At 36.6% G+C, this 23,405-nt stretch overlaps 1 protein-coding gene across 1 annotated transcript in view; it reads left to right on the top strand.

Annotated features, from left to right (window-relative positions):
- Nucleotides 1-712: 712 nt before the first annotated feature.
- Nucleotides 713-23,405, top strand: part of pth1r (parathyroid hormone 1 receptor) — a 79,845-nt gene continuing 57,152 nt past the window's right edge. Inside the window, exon 1 of the mRNA XM_086090415.1 lies at nucleotides 713-781. Coding sequence (XP_085946541.1) covers nucleotides 713-781 — 69 coding nt within the window. The remainder of the gene's footprint in view (nucleotides 782-23,405) is intronic.

Below are 23,405 nucleotides of genomic sequence, written 5' to 3'. Positions count from 1 at the left end.
AGACGCGATGACTCCTCGCAAAGTGATGCGTAAAAGTGGTAATTATTGAGAAAAGTCTTGTTGTTTTTATTAATGGGGAAACACGCCAGTTCCGTGGATGGTGACAACCTTGAGTGACACCCCCTCCCATAGACCCCCCCCCCCCAACAACCTGGCGTGGTATTATTATTATTAATATTATTATAACTTTTTCTTTTTTTTTTGTTAATTTGACTGCACGTTTCTTTTGGAAGACGTGGCTGGAATAAAGCGTCATGGCTCCAAGTCTGAGGGGGATTTTTTTTTTTTAAAAAGACCTAAAAATACAGCGTTGGTTTTTCTCTTCCCCCTACAAAGACTCATTTGAACTTCCCACCGCAGAAGGCAGAGCGACATAAATAGTGCTGACATGTGGATGTAATTTCACGAGAAAGGGAGGGAAGGGGGGTTTAGAAGACACACATGCAAAAAAAAAAAAGAGTGGGTGGGGGGGAATAAAGTGAGCACTGCTGAGCCTATAAACGTTCAGATGATAGGAAATTAAAAAAAAAACTGCTGGATTACAGAGCATAAGCAGCAAGAGAAGCCAGATGGAGTAAAAAAAAAAAAAAAGCACATAACACTCCAGTTTGAAGCATAGATTAAATAATTCAAATCCAAGCATCATCAGCATCTTTTGGGAGAAGCCGGCGAGGACTCCGGGGAAGAATTAAGTGACTGCAGCTAGTCAGTGATGGGCTCCACTGCGCTGCTCCACAGTCTGGATTTGCTTCTCATCTCACTGCTCTGCACTTTCTGCCTGGTAAGAAATCTTTTTATTTTTCGATTCTGCCAAGCAATGTTATGCTTGATGGGATAATGTGATTTTGATGTCGCCTGCCAGGGCTGCTTTCACTTGACTGACACACATCAGTGACAGAGAGTCAGCATCAGGCTGGGGGCAACTGTAGTGCAAAAAATACTCGCCGGGCATTTCACAACAAAGCTGATTTTGTGGTAGTAGTGTGTAGCAGTTACTTTTTTTTTTTTTGACCTCTCACAAAGCTCTACAACCAAAAATATTAGAAATAGCTCCTAGTATAGTGCAGTTTACATGACTGCAAACACTTTGGTCCAAAAATAGTTTTTCCCCACAAATATTGTATCATTGTTCACCTGCGAGTGATTTATATCGACCGGCAGAACAATAAAATGTTCTTCCACTAGATGGTATCCACCTGTTGCCAGTCAGACATACAAATAGGGTTGCATGCTATACAGATATATTAGGGCTGAACATTTTAGAAAAATAACCTAACCAAAACACTCTTATCTCAAATCATTCTCCCATTGAAGTTCCATTAAGCCGTTCTGCCTTTCTTTTTTTTTATCGTTGTAATTTATATTTGAACACTGATATTGTGTAAAACAGAGGAATAACATCGTCCAATAGAATATAAATTCAAATTAAAATGTTGGTGCATCATGATTTCATACTTCAAATAATAGTGCTGCTCCTGGTATATGCACTGAGGTGAGGGTGTGGAGTCACCACTTCTCTTAGGCACTCAGTAAAGCGCAGTCATTTTGATCGTTCTTTACAGAGGATGAAGAATAGTTGCCAGTGATTATTGTTACATTATCTGCTTGTGTTGTTTTAAGGCACCATATGTAGGAGACATATTTAGTTTCTGAACATGGTACCTTAAACCTCTAAATATTCCATTTGTTTTCTGAACTGAGACGGATGATGCAGGTTCCTAGGCAGGTTATAATAAAGGTTTCCACTAATTCACCACGGTTGCAAACCATTTTTGACAGGGGTGATTTGTTCTTGGGCCTTTTTCTGCTTAATTTTATTATCCATAATTAAGTAAGTACCATATGTGACTTTATCAACACCGCAAAACTTGGCGTGTTAAAAGTCCAGAGTTAAAAAAAATTTGTGAGTTAATTTTAAATCCCAAAGTGTAATTTTAACATTTTCGGAGTTAAATGATTTCCAGAGTAGGTGCTATTTCAGTTAGATTAACTCCTACGGAGTGTTAGATTACCTCCGAATTTTGTAATTGCACTTTTCCAGTTTGAGAGAGACAAATCGGTGGCATTTTCCTCCTCCTCATTTCCAGAAACAGAGACTTTCGAACCAAAGGAGTTTGGGACCATGAAGTCATGATCACTCATAGAACAAACTGTGGTCAACATAACATGCTTGAAATGCTCTCAACTAGTTGATGGTTTTCAATTCAAAGTTGGACTTGTTGTTTACAGTCAAATGAATGATGACATTCCACTTTCGAATAACTGATGTACTTTTGATCACATTCGTTATTTACAAAGACTGAGAGACGAGATGTGATGGCTGAATGGCACAGTATTGGGGATCAAATACCAGTCGGGGTAGACTTTTAAGGAGTCAAATTAACACTGATTGAGAGAGAAAACAGATGTTTGTTCATTGAACTCTACCAAGTGGTAAATATTTAACTATGGTAACACTTTCATGAATAGTGGTTACTACAGTGTCTTATAGAAATGAATAATTTTGCCACAGTTGGCCATTGGCCACTCCAGTGGACACTAGTGCAGTCTTGACATACGCTGCCATCCAGTGGTCAACGTTTGTAAGTGCAAAAAAAAAAGAAAGACAGACAACAAGATGGCCGACAGAAGTTCAGATGTGACTTGCAAGGAAGGAATAAGTGTCAAGGAAGCCCTTGCAAGTAAAAAAAATATATTGGGACAACAAGCTACAACTGAGGAGTAATATAATTGTTAAAATATCAGAGTATTGATTTTGTGATTTGAGAAAATGGTGATTGATCATGAGTCCACTTAATTAGACTTTGGACTTCATTAGCTGTATTTTGACTACAACTAAGTGTTGCTGTAACTTTGTTGCTTTTGAAAATACTTAATCTGCAGTATTTATTTATTTATTTATTTTGCTTTAAATCATCATTAAATTTTTATAATAGCAATATTTTGCAGTCTAATGAATGGTGACATTCCACTGTCGAATAACTGATGTATTTTCTTATCTTGCAAACATATTACATCAGTTGCTCAAATGCACGTTATCCATCCTAGTGGACATGTCACCAACTCCTTAAAAAATGTATGTTGAAAAAAAAAATTAAAAAATGAAGGCGATTATTTATTTTTTTCTTCATGCCTAAACCGTAATAGAAATTGAGAAAAAATGTAGGTTAACATAATTTGTGCATGAAAGGGTTAAAAATATTGATTTAACTCTGAGAGATTGCGAGGCTATATAAATCAATCATCAGCCAGAAGTGTAACGTACAAAGAAGTGGACTAGTCCTTACAATTGGGCTGAAAGATTTTGAAAAATAATATAGTTGCCTTTAGAGCTTAATCGACAACTAATCGATTATCAAATTAATCAATAACTATTTTAATAATTGAGTAATTGTTTGGAGCCATTGTTTAATTTAAAATTGTCCAAATCTTCTGATTTCAGCATATCAACAGTTCACTGATTAGTTTTTTTCCTTCCCTCAATATTGTGATTGCGATTTAATAAGCAATTTTTTTAAAATGTATTCATTCACATGTATTAAAAAAATAATAATCTTCTTAAGAACCACTGTATTGTTGTGTTTTCCATTTTATTTGAATCCATACTTTCCTGACACCTGAGTAGTTGTAGCTCCCCAGTACAGATGAAAATAGGGATAGGGTTGAGGTTAGAGGTAGAGTATTCTCATAGGGAGTGAATTAAAATATCCCCACACCATATTCAGCATATTTGGATTTAAATTTAGGTTTTAAGTTTCGTGTTGACTTCCAACTTTTTTTTTACTTTTTACTTGAAAATGAAGCACCATCTTGGCTTGGATTTCCTGAGAATGGCTGGGGGTTCGGGGTCGGTCTTGGGTGTGGGATGGGTGGAATATTGGAACGAGACACCACAGTAGTCATTTCTATTAATAATAATTAATTAATAATATTATCCTAATTAGGGTTAGGGCCGTAACCCGAACCCTTTCGATGTGCCTAAAACCCAACACGAAGGCTCTGAACTGGTCCTAGAAATCTTCATGTGGCAGACGGCCTGCTGCCGCTGCTGCTCCAAATTGCTTGTGTGTGTCTTGGCCGAGGCTGTTGTGCATTTAACCGGCACTTTGCCCGGGCTTCTGAGGATCAGCGCCGCTTCCCAGCGACGCGGTCCATCAGCGTCGACGTCGCGCCCAACACAATTAAAGCGAGCGTCGCCGATGTGTACCTGCGTTTAGCTGAGGCTGTTTGCTCCAGGCTTCCACCCTGAGATTTTTTCCTGTTTCCGAGCCGTGACCGACAAAAATAAGAAAAAAAAAGGGACGTGAACGCATGGGATGCCAAAGCAAAGAGTGGAAAGTCTGCGTCTGTGTTTGTAGAAAGAACACAAAGCTTTTTCAATTTCAACACGCCGCTTTCCAAATATTTCAAGCCTCCTCTAGCCGTTATTTTAATGTGTTGATTACTTTGACATGTCACTAAAGTCACTGCCACAAATCCCAAATGGACGTCGTCCTCCACCTTGAATTATTTTGTATATCCCAGACTTTACTGACGAAAAGAGCAAAGGAAGCCGAGAGCATTTCACATTTATGAAGAAGGAATACGGGGGATATTACTTTTTTAGTCCTTGTTGTAAAATGACCACCTTAATCACATTATTGATTTATTTTTATATCATTAGAGCATTTTTTTAAATTTAGATTTTCTTGACCAAATTTTTTCTTGGAGTAATGTTTTCTTACCCACATTTAGGAATTTATAAAAACGAAGTTTTACCTGTAAAATGACTTTGCTCACATACCTATTTTATTTCGAATCATTAGTTTGTTCTCAAATTAATATAAGGTCGTTATTACCGAAATCATATTTTTAAATGAGATCTTTATCCTCCAAAAGTTTCAACTTGTTTTTAAACATCTCGATCTGGTACCTTGCCAATGCATTACAAAGAAAAAAAGAGTGCATCCAAATTGTCGTAATTTTAAAAATAAATTCAATTAAAGCTATTCCCATCATGATAAAGTTTTATTTGGCTCGAAGTCAGCAAGTCTTCACATTAAGTAAGCAAATAGAATATTTTATCTTGCCTTTAGAAATTGAAGAAATCTCAAATCCAATCTTTTTCGGCCGATAACGATCTGCATAAAAAATAACGTGATCGCCCCAGTATCTGTACTCTCGTACAATAAAATATGTATTTAGTATTGTATTTCAGTCCTTGTTAAAGTACTCTTATTTCATGTAATATGATTTTCAGTGGCAGGCAAAACCATCGTCACATCAGCCCGTCATTGACGGATGCCCACCTCTCGGCAAGTGCTTCCGCATTTTTGGCGAGTGCTTTATGACGGGAAACCCTCGAAAAAGTACACGGACTGAGCATACCGGCTGAAACCGGTTTACAGTACTACAGTGGTAGTCCTGTCAACGGTCCTTCTCAGTCCGTGCATTTTTACGTGGCTTCGCATCATAAAGCACTCACCGAAACTGCGAAAGCACTTGTCGAAAAGTGGCCATCCGTCAATGACGGGCGCTGTACTGACAGTTTTGCCCACCTTTGATGATTTTATTCTTACAAAATTCTGATGTTTAATGTAATATTGAAATATTTTCATAATGTGAAGGGTTTTTTTAGGACTCAGTCTTAGTCAATTGAGACTCAGTCAAGTCTCAATTTTTAGGACTCTTATTCTTGCAAAATAACTTTTTTTTCCCACGTTACAATTTCAATCTATTGACTTTACGGCTTTGTTTCACAAAATATTACAATTGTATGCTTTGTGAAATTAGCTGATTTTTTCCCTTAGAACTTTCTGAGTTAAAAATAGAAAAAATAAAATTACAGTCAAAATAATCCAATTTGGTTAAAAATTTTACCCAACTTTTTGGTTGATTTGTAGACAACGACCCAATTTTTTGTGCTTTGGACAAAATTATCCTTTTTTTTGTTGTCATTTTATACAAAACAACCCAATTTTTTGACATAGTTGAGTCAGCTGCTTAACCCCAAGTAGTGGATTAGCCATTTTTTCACCCAGATTGAAATATTTTTGACCCAACTGTTCTTAAAATATATCCTTAAAATTAGTGTTCCGATACTGTTTTTTGGCCCCGATACCGATTCCAATACCCAGTTTTGCAGCATCGGCCGATTCCGTACCGTACCTAGGGTTTTGGGGGTTTTTTCAACATGAAAAAGCTGCCCTGCCATTGGTTCAGAGCATTCAAGGACCAATAGGGTATGTTGGCTCGGCATGCAGTGAAATAATGGTATCGGCATGTTTCTTGTTAGTACTTGCCGATGCCGATACCACTGTTTTTAATGCAGTAGCGGGGCCCCTCCTGATACCGGTATAACACTACTTAAAATGATGGCTTTATTCTGAAAATAATCTGTCTTTTCACTTAATATTATCATTGTAGTTTTACAAGAATTATCTTTCTTCCACAAAATTACCATCTCTATTGTCTAAATATTCTCAGCTGTAAAAAAAAAAAAAGTGTTCTGTGAGAAGACTGCCCACTGCACGTTCTCCCTCAGGGTCAGCTGACCCCGCCTTCAGCAGGAATGCGATACGTCCGCTGGCAGACAAAAAACCCGCTTCAGGATAACAACTGTCCCCACTTACTTACTTATCACGTTAATTTATTAAGCGGAAGCAGCGATTTGGGGAAACGTGGGCGGCCATTGAATTGGGACCTCATGACCGGGATGACTCGGATGCGAGTTGTTGTAACTTTTTGTGCTGCACACGGCACTTGAGCGGATGTGATTATTGTGCAATGTGACGCAGGGCCGCAAGCATTATTCAAATCCGTGTGTAGCTTGACCAGCACATACATAAACATTCATACGGAATGGCATTGCAGCAGGACAACAAGCGAAATGCGCCCTGGCAGAGATGCTGAGGCGGGTAAAGCGACACTTAGGAATGTTTCTTTGGATCTGTTTAGACAGGTGGCATGCTTAATTAATACATTAGCTGTCTTGACAGTAAAGAAAGATCATCATTTTATGGGAATACATTTGAAATGTTATGATAAAACTGGGATTTTCACAACATATTGTTATCTAAATTCAAAGTCATAATATGGATTAAAAAAATATTGAAATAAAGTAGTCAAATCATGCGGAAAATCTTATAAGATAAAGTTGTGTTGTTTAGACAATAAAGTCAATGAATAAAAATTATAAATACAGGAATAAAATCGTAATAATAACAAAGGAAACCAAAGGGAAAAGAAAGTCATATTTCCAAACATTTTATTAGAAAAAGCTGTTTTACAACACGGATAAACATCATTTCAAGGGTAGAATTTTATGATGATAAAGTCAAAATGCACAACGTAAAACATTAAAAGCATTACAGAAAGAGACACAAAATATCATTCAGACATTGCAAAAATCATAATAAAATCATCCAAAATGATTAAAGCCAAGCATCAGCCTCCGGGTACGTAAATTAAAAGACAGCAAGCAAATGAAAAGGCACCATTTCAAAACTGTAATATAGATGAATTAATGAAATCACAATTTCACAGTAAAAACACTAGGGAAAAAAATGATGTGCCAGTCAAGTCTTTATTTATAAATTTATAAATTGCAAGTCGCCACTTTCCACATTCAAATATTTCCATGCCGCAGAGGTGATCAGTGTTACATGACACTAGCTTCACGTTAGCTTCCTGTGACAACAGAACGTTCCGCCACTTCCTGTGTTTACTTCGGCGGTTTCTGGCTGTGTTGCGATGTTGTGTAGTATAAAACGTGAAAAAAAAAACATTTAATTTTTTAAAAAAGCTGATCATTACCTCCCAATGGGGTACCGCACGAATGCTATTTTTAGACCGCAAGGTCGCGTGACTTCAGCAGCTTGAACCGGAAGGAGGTCAAAATTAAAGCCAGTTCGTTGATGACCTATGCTCGTAGTGCTTGTTTTGTTCTCGTTTATCTCCGGGGGGGGGGGGGGAAACCATGCCGGGTAAACACAGCTGTTATGGAACTTGCAGAAACGACTCCAGACACTACGACCGCCCACATATGAAGGACGTAGTCTTTATTCGTTTCCTGAAGCCAAAAATTCAGAGGGATGAATGTGAACGTGGATCAACTTGTGCGGACGTCTAAATAAGCGAAGTGCGCATTACGTTTGCGCATGCGTGAAAATCAAGTTGATTAAAAAAAAAACTTGCTACCAAACAAAGCCGTCATTTGAATGGCAGCGAATGGAGTGCTGAAAGTGTTTGACCACCTTTGAGCTTGCAAGCATTGTTTAAACAGCTTTCAGTCTGAAGTGACAAAACAACAGGTGCACTTGATGCCTTTTTAACTCATTCACTGCCATTGATGGCTATAAACGTCAACAATTATTTTAGTTTAGTTAGTTACATTTTTTTCTGATGACTCTTGCAGATTTTTAAAAGTGACCGTATTGGCTGGGCGATTGATCAGTTAGGCCGTACTGTTTATTAGGGATGTGTGAGTACCAATGCCAGGTATCGTATCGGGTATTTCAAGGTATCGGTAGTCACAACAGTGGTATCTACTGCCCTCTTGTGGTCGTTTTACAATCAGAAAAATAGAAGAACAGAGAATTGCAATTAACTCATTCACTGCCATTGACGGCTATTGACGCAAATTTTTTTTTTTAACTATTTCTATTAGTTTAACAATTTTTTCCACAAAATTGTTAACAAGAATATGAAAACCTAGATTTTTTTTATTGTACATTTAGAACAGATATGAAATTTGTGATTAATGGTGAGTTAACTAGTTAAATCATGAGATTAATTACGGTTAAAAACTTGAATCGCCCGACGCCCCAAATTTTTTAATATTTTCTTTCCTTTAAAAAAAAAAATCATTCACTGCTGTTGACGGCTATAAACGACAAAAATTAATTTAAACTATTTCTATTAGTTGAACATTGTTTTTCCACTTTTGTTAACAAGAGTATGAAAACCTAGAAAAAAATGTATTGTGCATTTAGAACAGATTAAAAATTATTAAAAACTATTGAAGTCATGCGATTAATTACTATTAAAAAATATTTTATTTTTTGTTTAATTATTTAAACTCTAGATTAAACACGCATTTTATATCTGTTCTAAATGTACAATACATTTTTTCTAGGTTTTCATACTCTTGTTAACAAAAGTGGGGGGGTGGGGGGTGAACCTAATAGAAATAGTTCAAATGAATTTTTGACATATATAGCCGTCAATGGCAGTGAATGAGTTAACTGTCCTAATGGAGTTTATAGGCACACAAAAATCAACTTTGCAAAGCTCGAGAAGACGGAAGTGAACGCTTGTAAACCTTCGTTCACTCTTCCCAATTTCCAGTCAGAATATATAATAATACCTTTATTTAACCAGATAAAAAACCATTGAGATCAAGATCTCTTTTACAAGGGTGACCTGGGCAAGAGGTTAGCAGCACACGTCATTAAAACTAAGACTATACATACAATAAATGTGAGTACATTTTACAAAATTAAAATTAAAAATTAAATAAAGTGTGTTAAAGAAGACCATGAACCAATTTCAAACTCCTCAGGTGAGACTGGACAACATTAAAAGCAGCTTGTAAACTCAAAAGCCTGACTAAGTGAGGATGAACAACAATAAATTATAGTGTCATCTGCATAAAAGTGATCAAATGCATTTGACACATTAGCAGATATATTGAAAATAGAATTGGTCCCAGGACTGATCCCTGGGGCACGCCTTTAGTGACATTTTGAACAGAAGTGGATAAAAGAAAGGGAAAAGGACGTAAAAGAGGCTAAATTGGAAAACTTCTCGAAGACATTTATTTTGTCCATATCCTGAAACCGAGGGAGCAGACGGAAGGATCACGAATCTTGCTAGCGGACGTACGTGTAACGAAACTAATGGAGTGACGGTCATTTAAGAACCTGCTTCTAGCCCCAATTAACCCCTTCAGTGAAGAAAGATCCTACCCGTCTATTGATCCCGTCTCCTGGTTTTGTGCCCTCGATCCAACTCCCGGTAAAGTGCACACATTCAGCAATATCGGCTGACCTGCAAGGTGGCCGAAGTTTCGAACCATGGCCTTCTTCCAGCCATCCGTCACTTGTCTTCAAGGGGTCAGAAATGACTTTGTCTCCAACGATTAGCCGCCAGTTCGTCTTTCCGTTTCTGTCTGTTGCCGAACGCAGTCCTCGTTGTAAGGGGCAATCCACGGCGGCGACAAAAAAACGCTTTAAATCAACTTTCATGCGGTTGAAATCGTCTAAGTCTCCATTGCTTTCCATTACTCTTGACTGCTGTTTGGTAGCCGGGTAACGTCCCCCTTACCCACAATGCACTGCACAGTCCGAGATGCGCACTCACACTAGGGCCATTGCACCGTGCCCAAGCATGGATTGGTCTGGTAGAGTAAATTGATTTAAAAAAAAAAAAATGTCATCAATTAATTGCAATAATAATCAACAGATTAATCAGTTTATAAAAATAATCATTATTAGAAGTGAGGTAAATGAAGACTGTGACATACTCTGAGGCTTTGTTTTTGTTTTTGTTTTTTTCTCAGAGATTTTTTTCCCCCTAGTATGCACAGAGGCTGGGTTATCCATAGTGCACATAATCAAAGATTCAGTCCACATTTACACGAGTACTTCAAAGTGTTTTGCGGTTTGCCTTGATCATGAGTCTCTCTTATTAGGACAACAGAGCCCGGCCAGGTCCAAATTGAGCCTTTCTTTCAGATCTGGGTTTTATATTAACCACCTCTAACCAATTCATTTGACATATTTACTCCATATGATCCACGCATCAGTCAGGATTTGTGCATGTCGCCTCCGTTTCGAGCACATCTCATGCATGTCATCTGTGAAATGATCGGAACACAGAATGTCATGAAAGCTTCTGGAGCTGCGAGCAGGGCCCTTTGACCTTTCGGTTCTTTAACCACGGGAAAACATGCCGCAGCTCAGCAGTGACGGTATTCGTATCTTCGTTTGTACGTTTTGAGTGAAACTGCTGGACTAAAATCAACAACAAAAACAAAAAACGCATCATTTTCTGTGCCGGAATTATATAAAGTGGAATTTATACTAGAGCGTGTAAGGCTGAAGGGCCTTTTTTTTCTGTGGACAGATGGTATTTACACCGCCAACCTTGGTCAAGTGTGATTCCTACTTCCAAATGAGATGATGTGGTCGGCACATTTGAGGCGGAAAACTCCCTTTGGCTGTGTCCACAAAAAGAAAAATATGACAATAAACAGTAGGAATGTTCGATAGTACTTTTTTTTTTTCTGTGTGAGACTGGAGTTCTCAAAAGTTGAGTAGTCACCGATACCAATAACAAGTACTGATACCACTACTAGTTTTGATACAAAAAAATCCCCCGCCCCCAAAAAAAATGATAGATCATTTTAAAGAAAGACCTATACATCCCAATTTAGCATTTTTCATAAAAATTGTGTGACATTAACTCATTCACTGCCATAAATTCATTTAAAAAAAATGTTGTTAAAAATGAGGGGCAAGAGGCGGTTATTTAAAAAAACATTTAATTAATCGCATGACTTCACTAGTTAACTCACGATTAATCAAAAATTGTATATGTTATAAATGTACAATAAAAAAGTCTAGGTTTTCATACTCTTGTTAACAAAAGTGGAAAAACAATGTTCAACTAATAGAAATAGTTTAAATTATTTTTTGTCGTTTATAGCCGTCAACGGCAGTGAATGATTTTTTTTTTTTTAAAGGAAAGAAAATCTAAAAAAATTTGGGGCGTCGGGCGATTAAAGTTTTTAATCGTAATTAATCTCATGACTTAACTAGTTAACTCGCCATTAATCACAAATTTCATATCTGTTCTAAATGTACAATAAAAAAAATCGAGGTTTTCATATTCTTAACAAATGTGGATTATTTTTTTTTTAAACTAATAGAAATAGTTTAAATTATTGTTTTACGTCAATGGCAGTGAATGAGTTAATTGCTTCTGTTCTTCTATTTTTCTGATTGTAAAACGACCACAAGAGGGCAGTAGATACCACTGTTGTGACTACCGATACCTTGAAATACCCGATACGATACCTGGCATTGGTACTCACACATTCCTAATAAACAGTACGGCCTAACTGATTAATCGCCCAGCCAATACGGTCACTTTTAAAAATCTACAAGAGTCAGCAGAATTCTTTTTTTTAACACATTAACAAGCTGTACAAGTGTAAAAATCCTTTTGGCTGCGTCCACACAAAAAATTAAGACAAAAATATAAAGTAATACAGGGGGGCCTGATTTTAAAACTGAACCATATTGCATTCACTTGGAAAAATGGCAAAAAAAAAGAGTATTTTGAAAAACGGGGAAAATTTATACAGAGAAAAATATTCAGAAAAACAGAAAAAAAATTATCCAGAAAAACAGGAACGAAATGTTTTAAAAACAGAAAAATACTCAGAAAAACAAATATTCAATAAAACGTAAAACTTTGAAAAATTACAACAACGAAAAAAAAGCCCTCCCAAAAATTACACAGAAAAAAAAATATAAATCTAAATGAATGCAATACGCTGCCATTTGTTATGAGAAAAATGTAGTAATAAAATAAAAAAATATGGTTCATATAATTATTTTTTTCTTTTCATTAAAAATCATTGAAAAAATACCCCACATGTCTTTCATGAGCTGCCTGGTTGAGTGCTCGTCGCCGGCTATCATCAGTGGCCCGTCAACTTGTTGAATTTTACAGGCTCAGCGATGATGCGTCTGACAGAGGCGACCTGTAAGTGGAGGAAAAAAGCCTTCGCGCAAAATGTCATCATGCCAACGAGATACTCGGTCTTTGAGGATTCCTTGGGTAATGTCACTGATGTCACGATAACGAAGCTGCCGCGGTTATCTGCCTTTCTTGACGGTCGACCGCCTCATTGCTGGGATTTTTGCGCAGCTTGTTGAGTTAATAGTCTAGCCTTGAGTTTGGCTGGTGTGCAGTGGCTGTGTTTGGCTCAGGAAAAGGGCTTGTTTTCTTGACTTACTGTGACCTCTCGCTGCTCCCCCCCCCCCCCCCCCCCTCACACTTTTCTTCTGAAAAGGGCCAGCCTGTGTGCACCTCGATACCACTTGTACGCCTTCTCCAATAGATATTCTTAGCAGTGTGATGTCACGCAAGTGTGTCTTTATTGCAGGGATGGCCACATGCCCCACCCACTTTTCTTTAATACCACCCACTTAGTATTTATATTATGAAGAGTCCTCCATTAATTGAGTGCAATTCAAATAATTAGACATTACACATTTTTTATACTTCATCTATGAATGAGCAGGCCCACGTGTGGTATGAAAATGAAATGTGGCCCTTAAAGGTGCAGTACGCATTCTTGAAGCTGCTAGCAGGATTTGGATTTAGCCATTCACTCGCAGCCATTTTCACAGAAGCAATCCCCCTCACTCCCGGCTGTTTTACTGGATTTTGACTGATTTTACAAGGCCCATAGAATATTGTGTTCTATTGTTATAAAAACATGGAACCTACTAAAAGAATGATGAGGGTCTCTTCTTTCATCAGGAAAGATCTATCTGTTTCCATTTTGCAGCAATTAGCATTAGAATATAGCTAAGTTTCATCATTATTCACAAATCTTTTTAGAACTGTGAGTAAATGAGCTTTTTTTCAACATGGCCCTGGTTGATCTATTTTGCTCTGCTGCCACCTGCTGGCCGTTTGTGTAATAACTACCATTTATTCAATCTTTCTTTGCAGTTGGAAGGCTGCATCAAAGTCTTCTGTATGCTCTCGCATAATATTTTTTTTTTAAAACGTATAAATACATCTTTGGGACACTTAAAACATGTAAAATAGAACGTATTTATACGTTTTGGGAGCAAATGAGTTAACTCCTTTTACTTCCCCTTACATTATCCACGTTGCTAGCATGACTTATTCATGATGGAGTATTGCCAAAAATGAAATGTTACCGGTTTGATGTTGTGTTTTTGGAAAGTTCAATCAATTACGTTTACACGACTTTTTCACACTTTGTTGCTAACTAAACAGCCAAGAAACGTTTTTGTCTCCAGATTTTGTTCAATTATTGGAGCCCAGAGTTCAAAGCAAATATGGTGAAGCGGCATTTAGCTGTTATGCTGCACAAAAATGGAATAAGTTGCCATTGAAAGTGAAGTCTTCTTTTAGTAATTTTAGTAAGCTACTTTTTATTTATTTACTTTGATTTTAAAGGTCTTAAACTCTTGCGTTTGTACATAACAGTGGGGTTGATTAAGATAATAACTAAAAAGCACACCCTTTTCTTTGCCTTTGACTTGAAGGAAAGCTGTGTGAAGACACAGGGCAAAACAGCCACTTTCAAGCAACGTGCAAAGCACTCGATCCAGGCTTTCCACCAGGCTTTCCTTTTGTGTTAGCCAACAGTGTGGGTTGTTGTTGTTGAATTAGCCAGTGGTGGCTTTGTGAAAGATAAGCAGAGCTGCATTGAGTTTTGGGTGTGAGCTAATGGTGTAAGTGTCTGATTATTCAATTGTTTGGTAAAGTTTTATTTATTTATTTTTTTAAAGAGCTCAGTATTGTTCATTCAGTAATTTTACCGATTTGACATGTCGTCATCATTGCTCTCTCTTTTTTTTTTTTTTTATTATTTTTTTTTTGTATGCGAGTGTGTGGTCATTAGTTCACCTAAAACCTATTAAAAATCCCATACTGTTCACCTAAACCGAATACTTCAGAATCCAGCTAGAGTCATGAGGTTGTCAGGAGACCCGAGGAAGGATCAAAGAAAATAAAGGAAAGTGAAATCCAGCACCGACCAGACATTACCTACTACCCACCGGGTTACCAACCAGAGTCTTTCACCAACCCCAGAAACATCTAAATTCCAACAAATTAGGATTTAGGAATTGTTTGGTAAAGTTAACAATGCGGGTTGCAGTGCATGGGGAGTATTTGTGTTTTTTCGGTGTGTCCATGTGACATGTAAATGCAATATAGTGTATGAACTGCTGCCTCCAGGAGATAAAACATTGTCAATCCGAGTCGAAGCAAGCAGCCGGCCTCCGTGCACACTCCCTGTGAGATCCTGACTCACCAGTAGCCTGGCAGTAAAGGTGATGGGGATGAAGGCCAGCTCACTGTTGGGCTCACACTGGGCCCTAAATTGTGCTAATTATATCATGGCAAGAATATGATGACTGTAATCATTGATAATTGGGACATTCTGAGGACAGCACATAACAGACATGTGATTTAGATAATTTTTTAAATGGTTAAAAAAAAAACATAACATAATAGCAGGTGTCCTTGAAGTCTCTTTACAATTGAACACATTTATTGCAAAAGCAAATAAATAGTCCCATCTGTGGAAATAATTGCAAAGCGAGAAAGACATATTGACGTTTTTCCTCTCATTCAAAAACGCATTCAATGGGTGCATGACGCACATCAAGAAAGTCCTCAAATTCTTGCTAGGTTTGCCGTAGGATGCTTTCAGCAATAGTGACGATGGCATATCTGATCTTTTGGGTCAGGTCATTGATGAACAGTATGTATTGATCTGAAGGTGGCCAGATCCTCCTTGACATTGGTCTGCAAATGGTTGATTGATGAGTTCAAAAACTTGATTAAAAAAATGTCATTAAAAACTTTATTATCACTGGTCATGTGGACAAATCGAATTGACGTTTGAATTGTAAACAGACTTTGTGGACTATGTGTTTGTCTGCTTTAAATTACTAATGATGAATGGCGCTACTGTTATGCTTGTGTACAAGAAATAGTTAACTAGGGACCAAGCCCTGCTGCAGCGACAGCAAGTAATTAACACCTCCCCTAAAGGGTTTACTATTACCTATATTATTTTAACCTGTAACTATACCACAGATCAGGATCTCAACACAATCTCACATCATTTCAAACGTCTCACGTCAAAGAGAAAAAAAGAAGACAAAAAAAGACGTACAGATGATTTTGTTTTGAAAAAAAAATACTGGAAGTACGCATGTACAGTACCTACACAAGACTCGTGATTTCCGTTAACAAGCAAGGCTAAACCAGGACCAAAACGGCCCAAAAAAAATAAAAATAAATAAACATAAATAAAAGTGAAAATAAAAACCAATATAAAAAATATAATTCAAAAATTAAATATATTTTTTTTTTAATAAAAACAAAAACAGCAACAAAAAAATGTGTGTATACATAAGTGAATACATAAAAGTAAAAATGAATATAATAAAAAACAAGATTTAAAAAAAAATAAAGGTGGAAATAAATAAAAAATAAAAAATGTATAACTACAATTAAATATTAATCATTAAATATCACTCTGCTCTCATATTATTATTATTTTTTCATGCTTTAGGTAATGTCAACATGAAATGTTGCAAGGAAATGTTATTCAAATAAGGGGGCAATCTTAAGTGTTGAACTATTCCCTTATTGGTTGAAATTTTGAATTATATATTTTTTATATAATTATATATATATATATTATTTTTTTTCACTTTAATTTGTTTGTGTGGTTTTTTTTTTAAATTATGGCAGTTTTGATCCTCCATAGACTTTGTCTGCAGCATGAAATAAATAAATATGAGAGCAGAGCATTTTTATTTATTGATTGATATGACTTCTGTTTATATATTTATTTTGTGTTTGTTTCCACATTTATTTATTTATTTTTATCTTGTTTATTTTTGTATTTATTTTTTACTTTTAATTTGTTTATTTATCTAAACTGTATATGTGTTTTTGTTGTTTTTATTGCCATTTATATAATTGCTTTTGTATTTCATTTTTGAGTTATATTTTTTCAATCACTTTTTTTTTTTATTAATTACCATAACCTAGCTCCTCCGCAACATCCAAAGATTTTGGTTTCTTGCCATAATGTATCACCTCAAAAAATACTTCCTCAGCACCAACCACTACTTGTCTAGTAGCCAAGGCTTTTATTTGGCAAATGCTGCGCAAAGTCATAATTGATACATTTATTTGCCAAGCCACGCAATTGATGAGCAGAGGTAAGTCTTAATCAGCTTCATTTTTGAAAAGTGAGCAGAGCAGTGAATACGTCTCAGATTTCAAAACATTTTTTTAATCGGTGAAAACAGGTTGAGCAGGTGTTTTGAATATCTGGGGGCACAAATGCACACCCATCTTTCTCTCCAAACGCTTTCCGACACAATTTATAATAAAGCATTCTGACGCTTCCATCCCCTCATGAAGGTGAGGAATTTTTAAAGTCAGTTAAAACATTGTAATGTTACAATCTCCCCTTCAATGTCACATCCTGCCATGAAATCCTCCAAAACAGAAACGAAGGTTTCACGCATCACAGAGCGAGCTGACAAAAAAAATTGATTCACCCAGCTATCAAATCTACAATAAAGAGTGACCATACTGTTTAAAACACTTAGTAAACAAAACACAAGCCTTCCAAATGCTTTAAATACATTCAAATGTACACATACACAACTGTATGCTGCATTCGAGGATGATCGGGAGTCAGACTTTTCTGAGTTCAAACCAGAAAGTGTGTACGGGAACGCCCCCTTGAACTCGGAAATTCCACTTGTGGAGTTGGGGGGGGGAGTACCCCGACTTCACAGACGGACTACAAATGACGTCACTCTACAATGACGACCCGTTTGGAAACGCAGACCGTGAATGGTAAAACAATTTACTCGAATATATTGCTTCATTCATAAATAATATAGACAAAACGTCACATTTGGGTGCAGATTGAAATATCAGATTACATAGTTATACTTTAACGTAGATTAGTGACATATATAAAACACAAAATTGAAATCGGGTTCAAAACAGGTCATGTGGACGTCCTATTAGCACTTTGTATAGACCAAATTGTAGGCCTGTATTCATCATTTAAACTGACTAAAATAATGGTGTGAAATCATGCATGAAAATGCTCAATAAAGAAATAAAAATATAGCTTACTAATCCAGTTTGTTACAATTGGTTTATTGTTTAAAAGCCAAATGTGTGCTTTGCTACGTGTCCATCGGATGGTTCGGTCCAGATAAATGGCACCATGCCCTCCACTGCTTTAGCATTCATCTGAAAAGAAAAACATATGAAGGTGAATAATTACTTGACCAAATTTAAACATGTAAACAGTGGCAACAAACACCAGCGGTGGTGTCCGTGCGTGGCTAGCTTTAGCTCCTAGCACCTAGCATAGCGCACAGCCTAAATGTGTCGTAGAAATACGGTCCGCGACCGGCCGATGCGATACGGACACGATCTGGAGTGCCATTGGACGTCGGATGTTAAGTGGGATGCCACGACCTCCCTGCATGAAACTATATGGTGAACTACTGAACTGTATGGAATGCTTATGAAATAACATAAAAACAATAAATGAAGCAAAATTGCAGAGGAGAAGGCAGGTTTGTTGGAGGTCAAAATGAGTTTTGAGGGCCAAAATAAAAAAACTATTCATCACTATGCGCCATTTTGGTTGTTTACTTTCGCCTCGAATGCTTTCAGGTCGGAACTGGAAAAAAACAACTCTGACATATCCGACTTTCGACCATCCTCGAACGCAGCATTAAAAGCAGGGTCACCAACATCGACCACATTCGCAGCCTGCAGGCCTCAACATGATGATATCAACTTCTCTGTTGACAGCCGAACAGAACTTAAATTCAACCCACTGTGTCCAAACTTATTTTTTTAAACACAGCTTCTCCTCTCCTATGGGGGCAGCCATATTTACATAAAAACTGTGGCTTTAGTTCCTTTTTAATAAAAAATAAATCAATATATTAAATAAATAAATAATAAACTGTTGTCTGTACTGTAGTATCCGTGTGTACCATCAGCGCTGTCGCGTTAAAGCCGACCATTTAATTGGGTGCTAAGTCTGAACATGCTGAATATTGTCCATTGTGTAGGGTGTATTCGGGCCTTGCATTATTACAGAAGTGGGCGAAGTGACTGATTGCTTTTCCTGTTGAGTTTATTTATATGAGGTTGTGTGTCAATGTTGTGCTGCGGACCTCCCGGTGGGCGGCGATATGCTTGGAATCCCAGCGTAGCCTCCTTAGAGTCCACGTGCAAATTCTCAGCTATTGTGTGTAGCCACTGTGCCCCCGCCCCCACCCCACACACACACTGTTTCTCCTGAAATAGAGTTTCAAATATACAAAATTCTTCAGGCCACCTCTATAATCTTTACTGCCACCACCTTCAGCTACACAACAGTAATTCTGATTGTAATTGGGTCGTTTTTCGCCTGAATGATTACAAGCTACAGTTGATTGCGCATCTCAAAAGTCGTTGCAGGTCTTAACTCATTAACTGCCATTGACGGCTACAGACGTCAAAAATTCATTTGCACTATTGCTATTAGTTTCAAATGTTTCCCCACTTTTGTTAACGAGGGTATGAAAACCTATTAAAAAAAAATACATTTAGAACAGATTTGTGATTAATCGTGAGTTAATTATTGAAGTCATGCGAAAAATTTAATCGTCTGACGTCCCTAATTTTTTAATAATATATATATATTTTTTTTTAATTAGGGGCATCATGCGATTAAATTTTTTAATTGTAATTAATCACATAACTTCACTAGTTAACTCACGATTAATCACACATTTTATATCTATTCTAAATGTGCAATACATTTTTTCTAGGTTTTCATACTCTTGCAAACAAAAGTGGAAAAAAATGTTAAACTAATAGAAATACTTCAAAAAAAAATTGACGTCTATAGACGTCAATGGCAGTGAATGAGTTAAAAGGCTTTAAAGCTGTTGACCTTATTGCTCTTACACATTGATACATGTTTGTGTTTCGGATGTTTGGATGAGGGGGTGAAGGTGGTCACACATCATTCACAAGCAGAGATCTTCTTGCAGGTCCGTATAAACATACTTTGCAGCTGCCATTTCAATTCGTTGTTCACTCCCACAACGGCACAAATGCAAATAAACGTACAAAGTATTTTGCAATTGCCGCTTCAATTTGCTGGGAATCAAATCGGCCGTGTTCACTCCCACAACGGCGCATATGCAAATTTCTACTTTTTACCAAATATATTAATATACTTTCTAAAAAATATATCAAAAGAAAGAAAACTCCACCTATGCACACAGTACGGCCGAACTGTGTGCAAGACATGAAAATATTTCATAATGTTTGATGTTTGCACACAGATGCATCTAAAAAAAATGGTCATACAAAGTGCAATAAAAAAAAAGTGTAACTTTCACTATACGCTCAATGAAATATTTCATGATTTTTTTTTAAACATTGATTTTTATAGCTTGCAGCTAACAAAATATCTCACGAAATTAGATTACTACATAAGAACTAATCAAAATCATTTATAAGATACAGTAGATTAGTCAGGAATTGGTCTTCTGAAAAATATTTTGACGCGTGTTTATTGAATTGAAGTTTCCTTTTTTGAATTCAACTTATTTGCATCGACTTCATGTTTCTTGTTAAAATGCCAATATTGAAAAAGCCAATCAGCCTTTTTAACATAATTGCAATACAGTTGTTATTATATATTTACTTGAGTTCAAACTCAAAGTCATAACTACGACGTGACAAACATGAGTGTGACACCCCAGTTCTAATGTATCGCGATGCACTCGCACCCCTGCTTTTGTTCACGTTCATTTCTGCTCGTGCGCACGTAGGTGAAAATTGTTGGTGCCCTTCTGTTAAAGAATGCTGAATGAAATCACTTGAAAGTGTTACAAGTAACTGGCAGGTCAAAATCAGACATTCATGAACCAAAAAAACAAAATAATAATAATAACGAACAAGCCTCCTCCATGTTTTTTTGTTTTGTTTTTTTACTTGTGTGCTGTAAACATGGAGCTTATGTGACTTGCCCAAAAACTTGAATTTTGTCTCATCTGCTAGAAGAAATTTTGTTGCCTGTCATTATACATTCTGGCAAGTTTAAGTCTCGTCACTTTCAAGTAATTTTAGTGACCATTGTGGCTTCGTCTTGAGTGTTTAATTTTCTTTTTAACTCTGTATTTAACAGAAGGGTACCAACAATTGTGCTGGCGTGCATACAGTATGCCTAGTATAGTATTTGGGATATTCTTATGGAACTAATAAAGACATATTCTATTCCGTTTTATTCCATTTTAACTCCCAGAGCTACATCCAGGCACATCTTTGATCAGTTGCATTACTACATCCAGAAAAGGCCATCTTAAAATTGTTCCCTAGCCAGGTCGCCAAAAAGAAGGAAGCACTTTGGTTAGATCAGGGGTGTAAAACTTACGGTCCGTGGGCCAGATCAGGCCCACAAAGGGGTGTCATCCGGCCTGCAAGATTTATTTTGTAAAGTAGAAAAGTGGCTCATGTCAGACCAAACAAATCAACCGGCCAACAACACATACATTGAGCAACTTGTTTATGAAATTGCCCTGGATGTAACTTTAGTACAAATAACCTAAAGATACAGTGTGTTGAAAAACAAATAAAAACATAGACCAACATAAATCAAACTAAATCAAACATTACAAATATATATATATATATATATATATAGATATAAAGGGGTGTGAATTGCCTAGTACCCGGCGATTCAATTCGTATCACGATTCATAGGTCATGATTTGATTAGATACCGATTAATCTCGATACGAATCTATAAATTGATTATTGCATTTTTTTTTTAATTCAAATTTAGAAAATACTTATCAGTAAACTTGTACACAAACAGGTTGCAGTCTGTTTCATGTTTGAACAGCACTGAAATAAAAATATTAAGGCTTAATGTTCAATTAATATAACATTCTTCCGTGCTTAATGTGTGAATTCTAACTCTCAGTAAGACGTTTTGTGGAATATTAACATGAAAAATGTATGTTTAAAAATCGATTCGGCCGCATATCGATTCGAGAATTGCACGCTGTAATATCGCGATATATTGCCGAATCGATTTTTTTCTAACACCCCTAAAAAAAATGTTTATATATATATATATATATATAAACTCATTTCATTTGCATTTGGGTTATTTTTTGCCACAATATATTTACAGTTAAGCCCCACAATTTAGGGCTGGCATGCAAATAGCAAAAATCTGCGTATAATTGACGTCAATTGTTTTTAAGTTATATACCATCATTTTATCGCTCTTGCCCACTTGGTAATATATTTTCCTCCATGTTCCAGTGGCACAATTGGGATACGAGTCATGGAAGTGTAAATACTTTTCTTTTTTTAAATCTTCACATCATAATGAGGCCTCTTCCAAATGTGAATTAAAAGCTGTCAATGCGAGTGTAGTGTTAAATGAGCAAAATATCTGCAGATGGCAGCCAGTGGAGTTAAGTGAAGGTTACCCTCGTTTAAATCGAACAGTCTGCACAGGCCAACCTAAATGTGAAGTGTGATATTATTATTCCCAAACCGCTTCCCCTCACTAAGAGCTAAGAGTTGGACCTTATTCCCACTGACTTATTGGATATCCACAATGTCAATTGAAATGTACAAGGAAATAGGAAGTCAAAAAATGTCTGATATATACATGAAATCAAAATGAGGAAATTGGACCTGCAGGGTAAATCTCGATGAATATTACCTTCAACTGACCTTAACGACTCACACGCTAGGGGTCAACAACCTTCAGTGTTCTTTGATGTAGCTGTGATGATAATAAGCTTATTTTGTCGGTGGTATACAGCAAAAGCCTCCGAAAGTCACAATGCTTACCAATTGTGACACTTGTTGATGTAGTAATTAGAATGAGCTTTTGCACGCCTTGCGCCTTCTTCTGCTCCAAGTGTCGCACCGTTTGCTTTGACAACACATTTTCTGCAATTAATGTCATTGTGCCTTTCAGCTGTGAGTCATTTTTAGTCTTTACTGATGAATAAGTGTCCCATTGACCTCCAGCCTGCTGACCTTATACAGTAGAAGTCATATAAACGGATAACAACTCGTTTCCTGATTTCCGATTTTGTGCACAAATGGGGAAAAGGAAACAAAACAACAGATAACAGGTGATTTGACGGTCACAATCGCCCCAATATTTTCCATTTTTTTATTTCCTTAAAAGTTACCATTTTTGAGGAAACGTAGATTTTCAACACACACTGATTATATTCATTTATTTATTTTGTATTTATTTTTTATTTATATATATTTTCAACAAAACAAACAAATTCAACGAGTTCAGTTTTTTTTTTTTTTTTAAGTGTGCTAATTGCTACATCTCAATATAAATAAATGAAGTTCCCGCGAGTCATGTGAAAGCTTGAAGTTTCCTTCTGGTTCACCCAACTTGCGGCAGATGAACATGTCCAAATTGATTGTTTTTTCTAGGGATGTGTGAGTACCAATACCAGGTATCGGTGCCAATAGCAGCCTTATTTCTAGCTATTGGTACTCGTGACGGTGGTCGATACCAGTATTGTCCGCCC

Source organism: Leptonotus elevatus, chromosome 1 (genome assembly GCF_054856555.1).
Source record: "Leptonotus elevatus isolate MCC_2025b chromosome 1, RoL_Lele_1.0, whole genome shotgun sequence".
Lineage (NCBI taxonomy): Eukaryota > Metazoa > Chordata > Actinopteri > Syngnathiformes > Syngnathidae > Leptonotus > Leptonotus elevatus.
The sequence above is the reverse complement of the archived record's forward strand: the minus strand, read 5'-3'. Positions and strand labels throughout refer to the sequence as shown.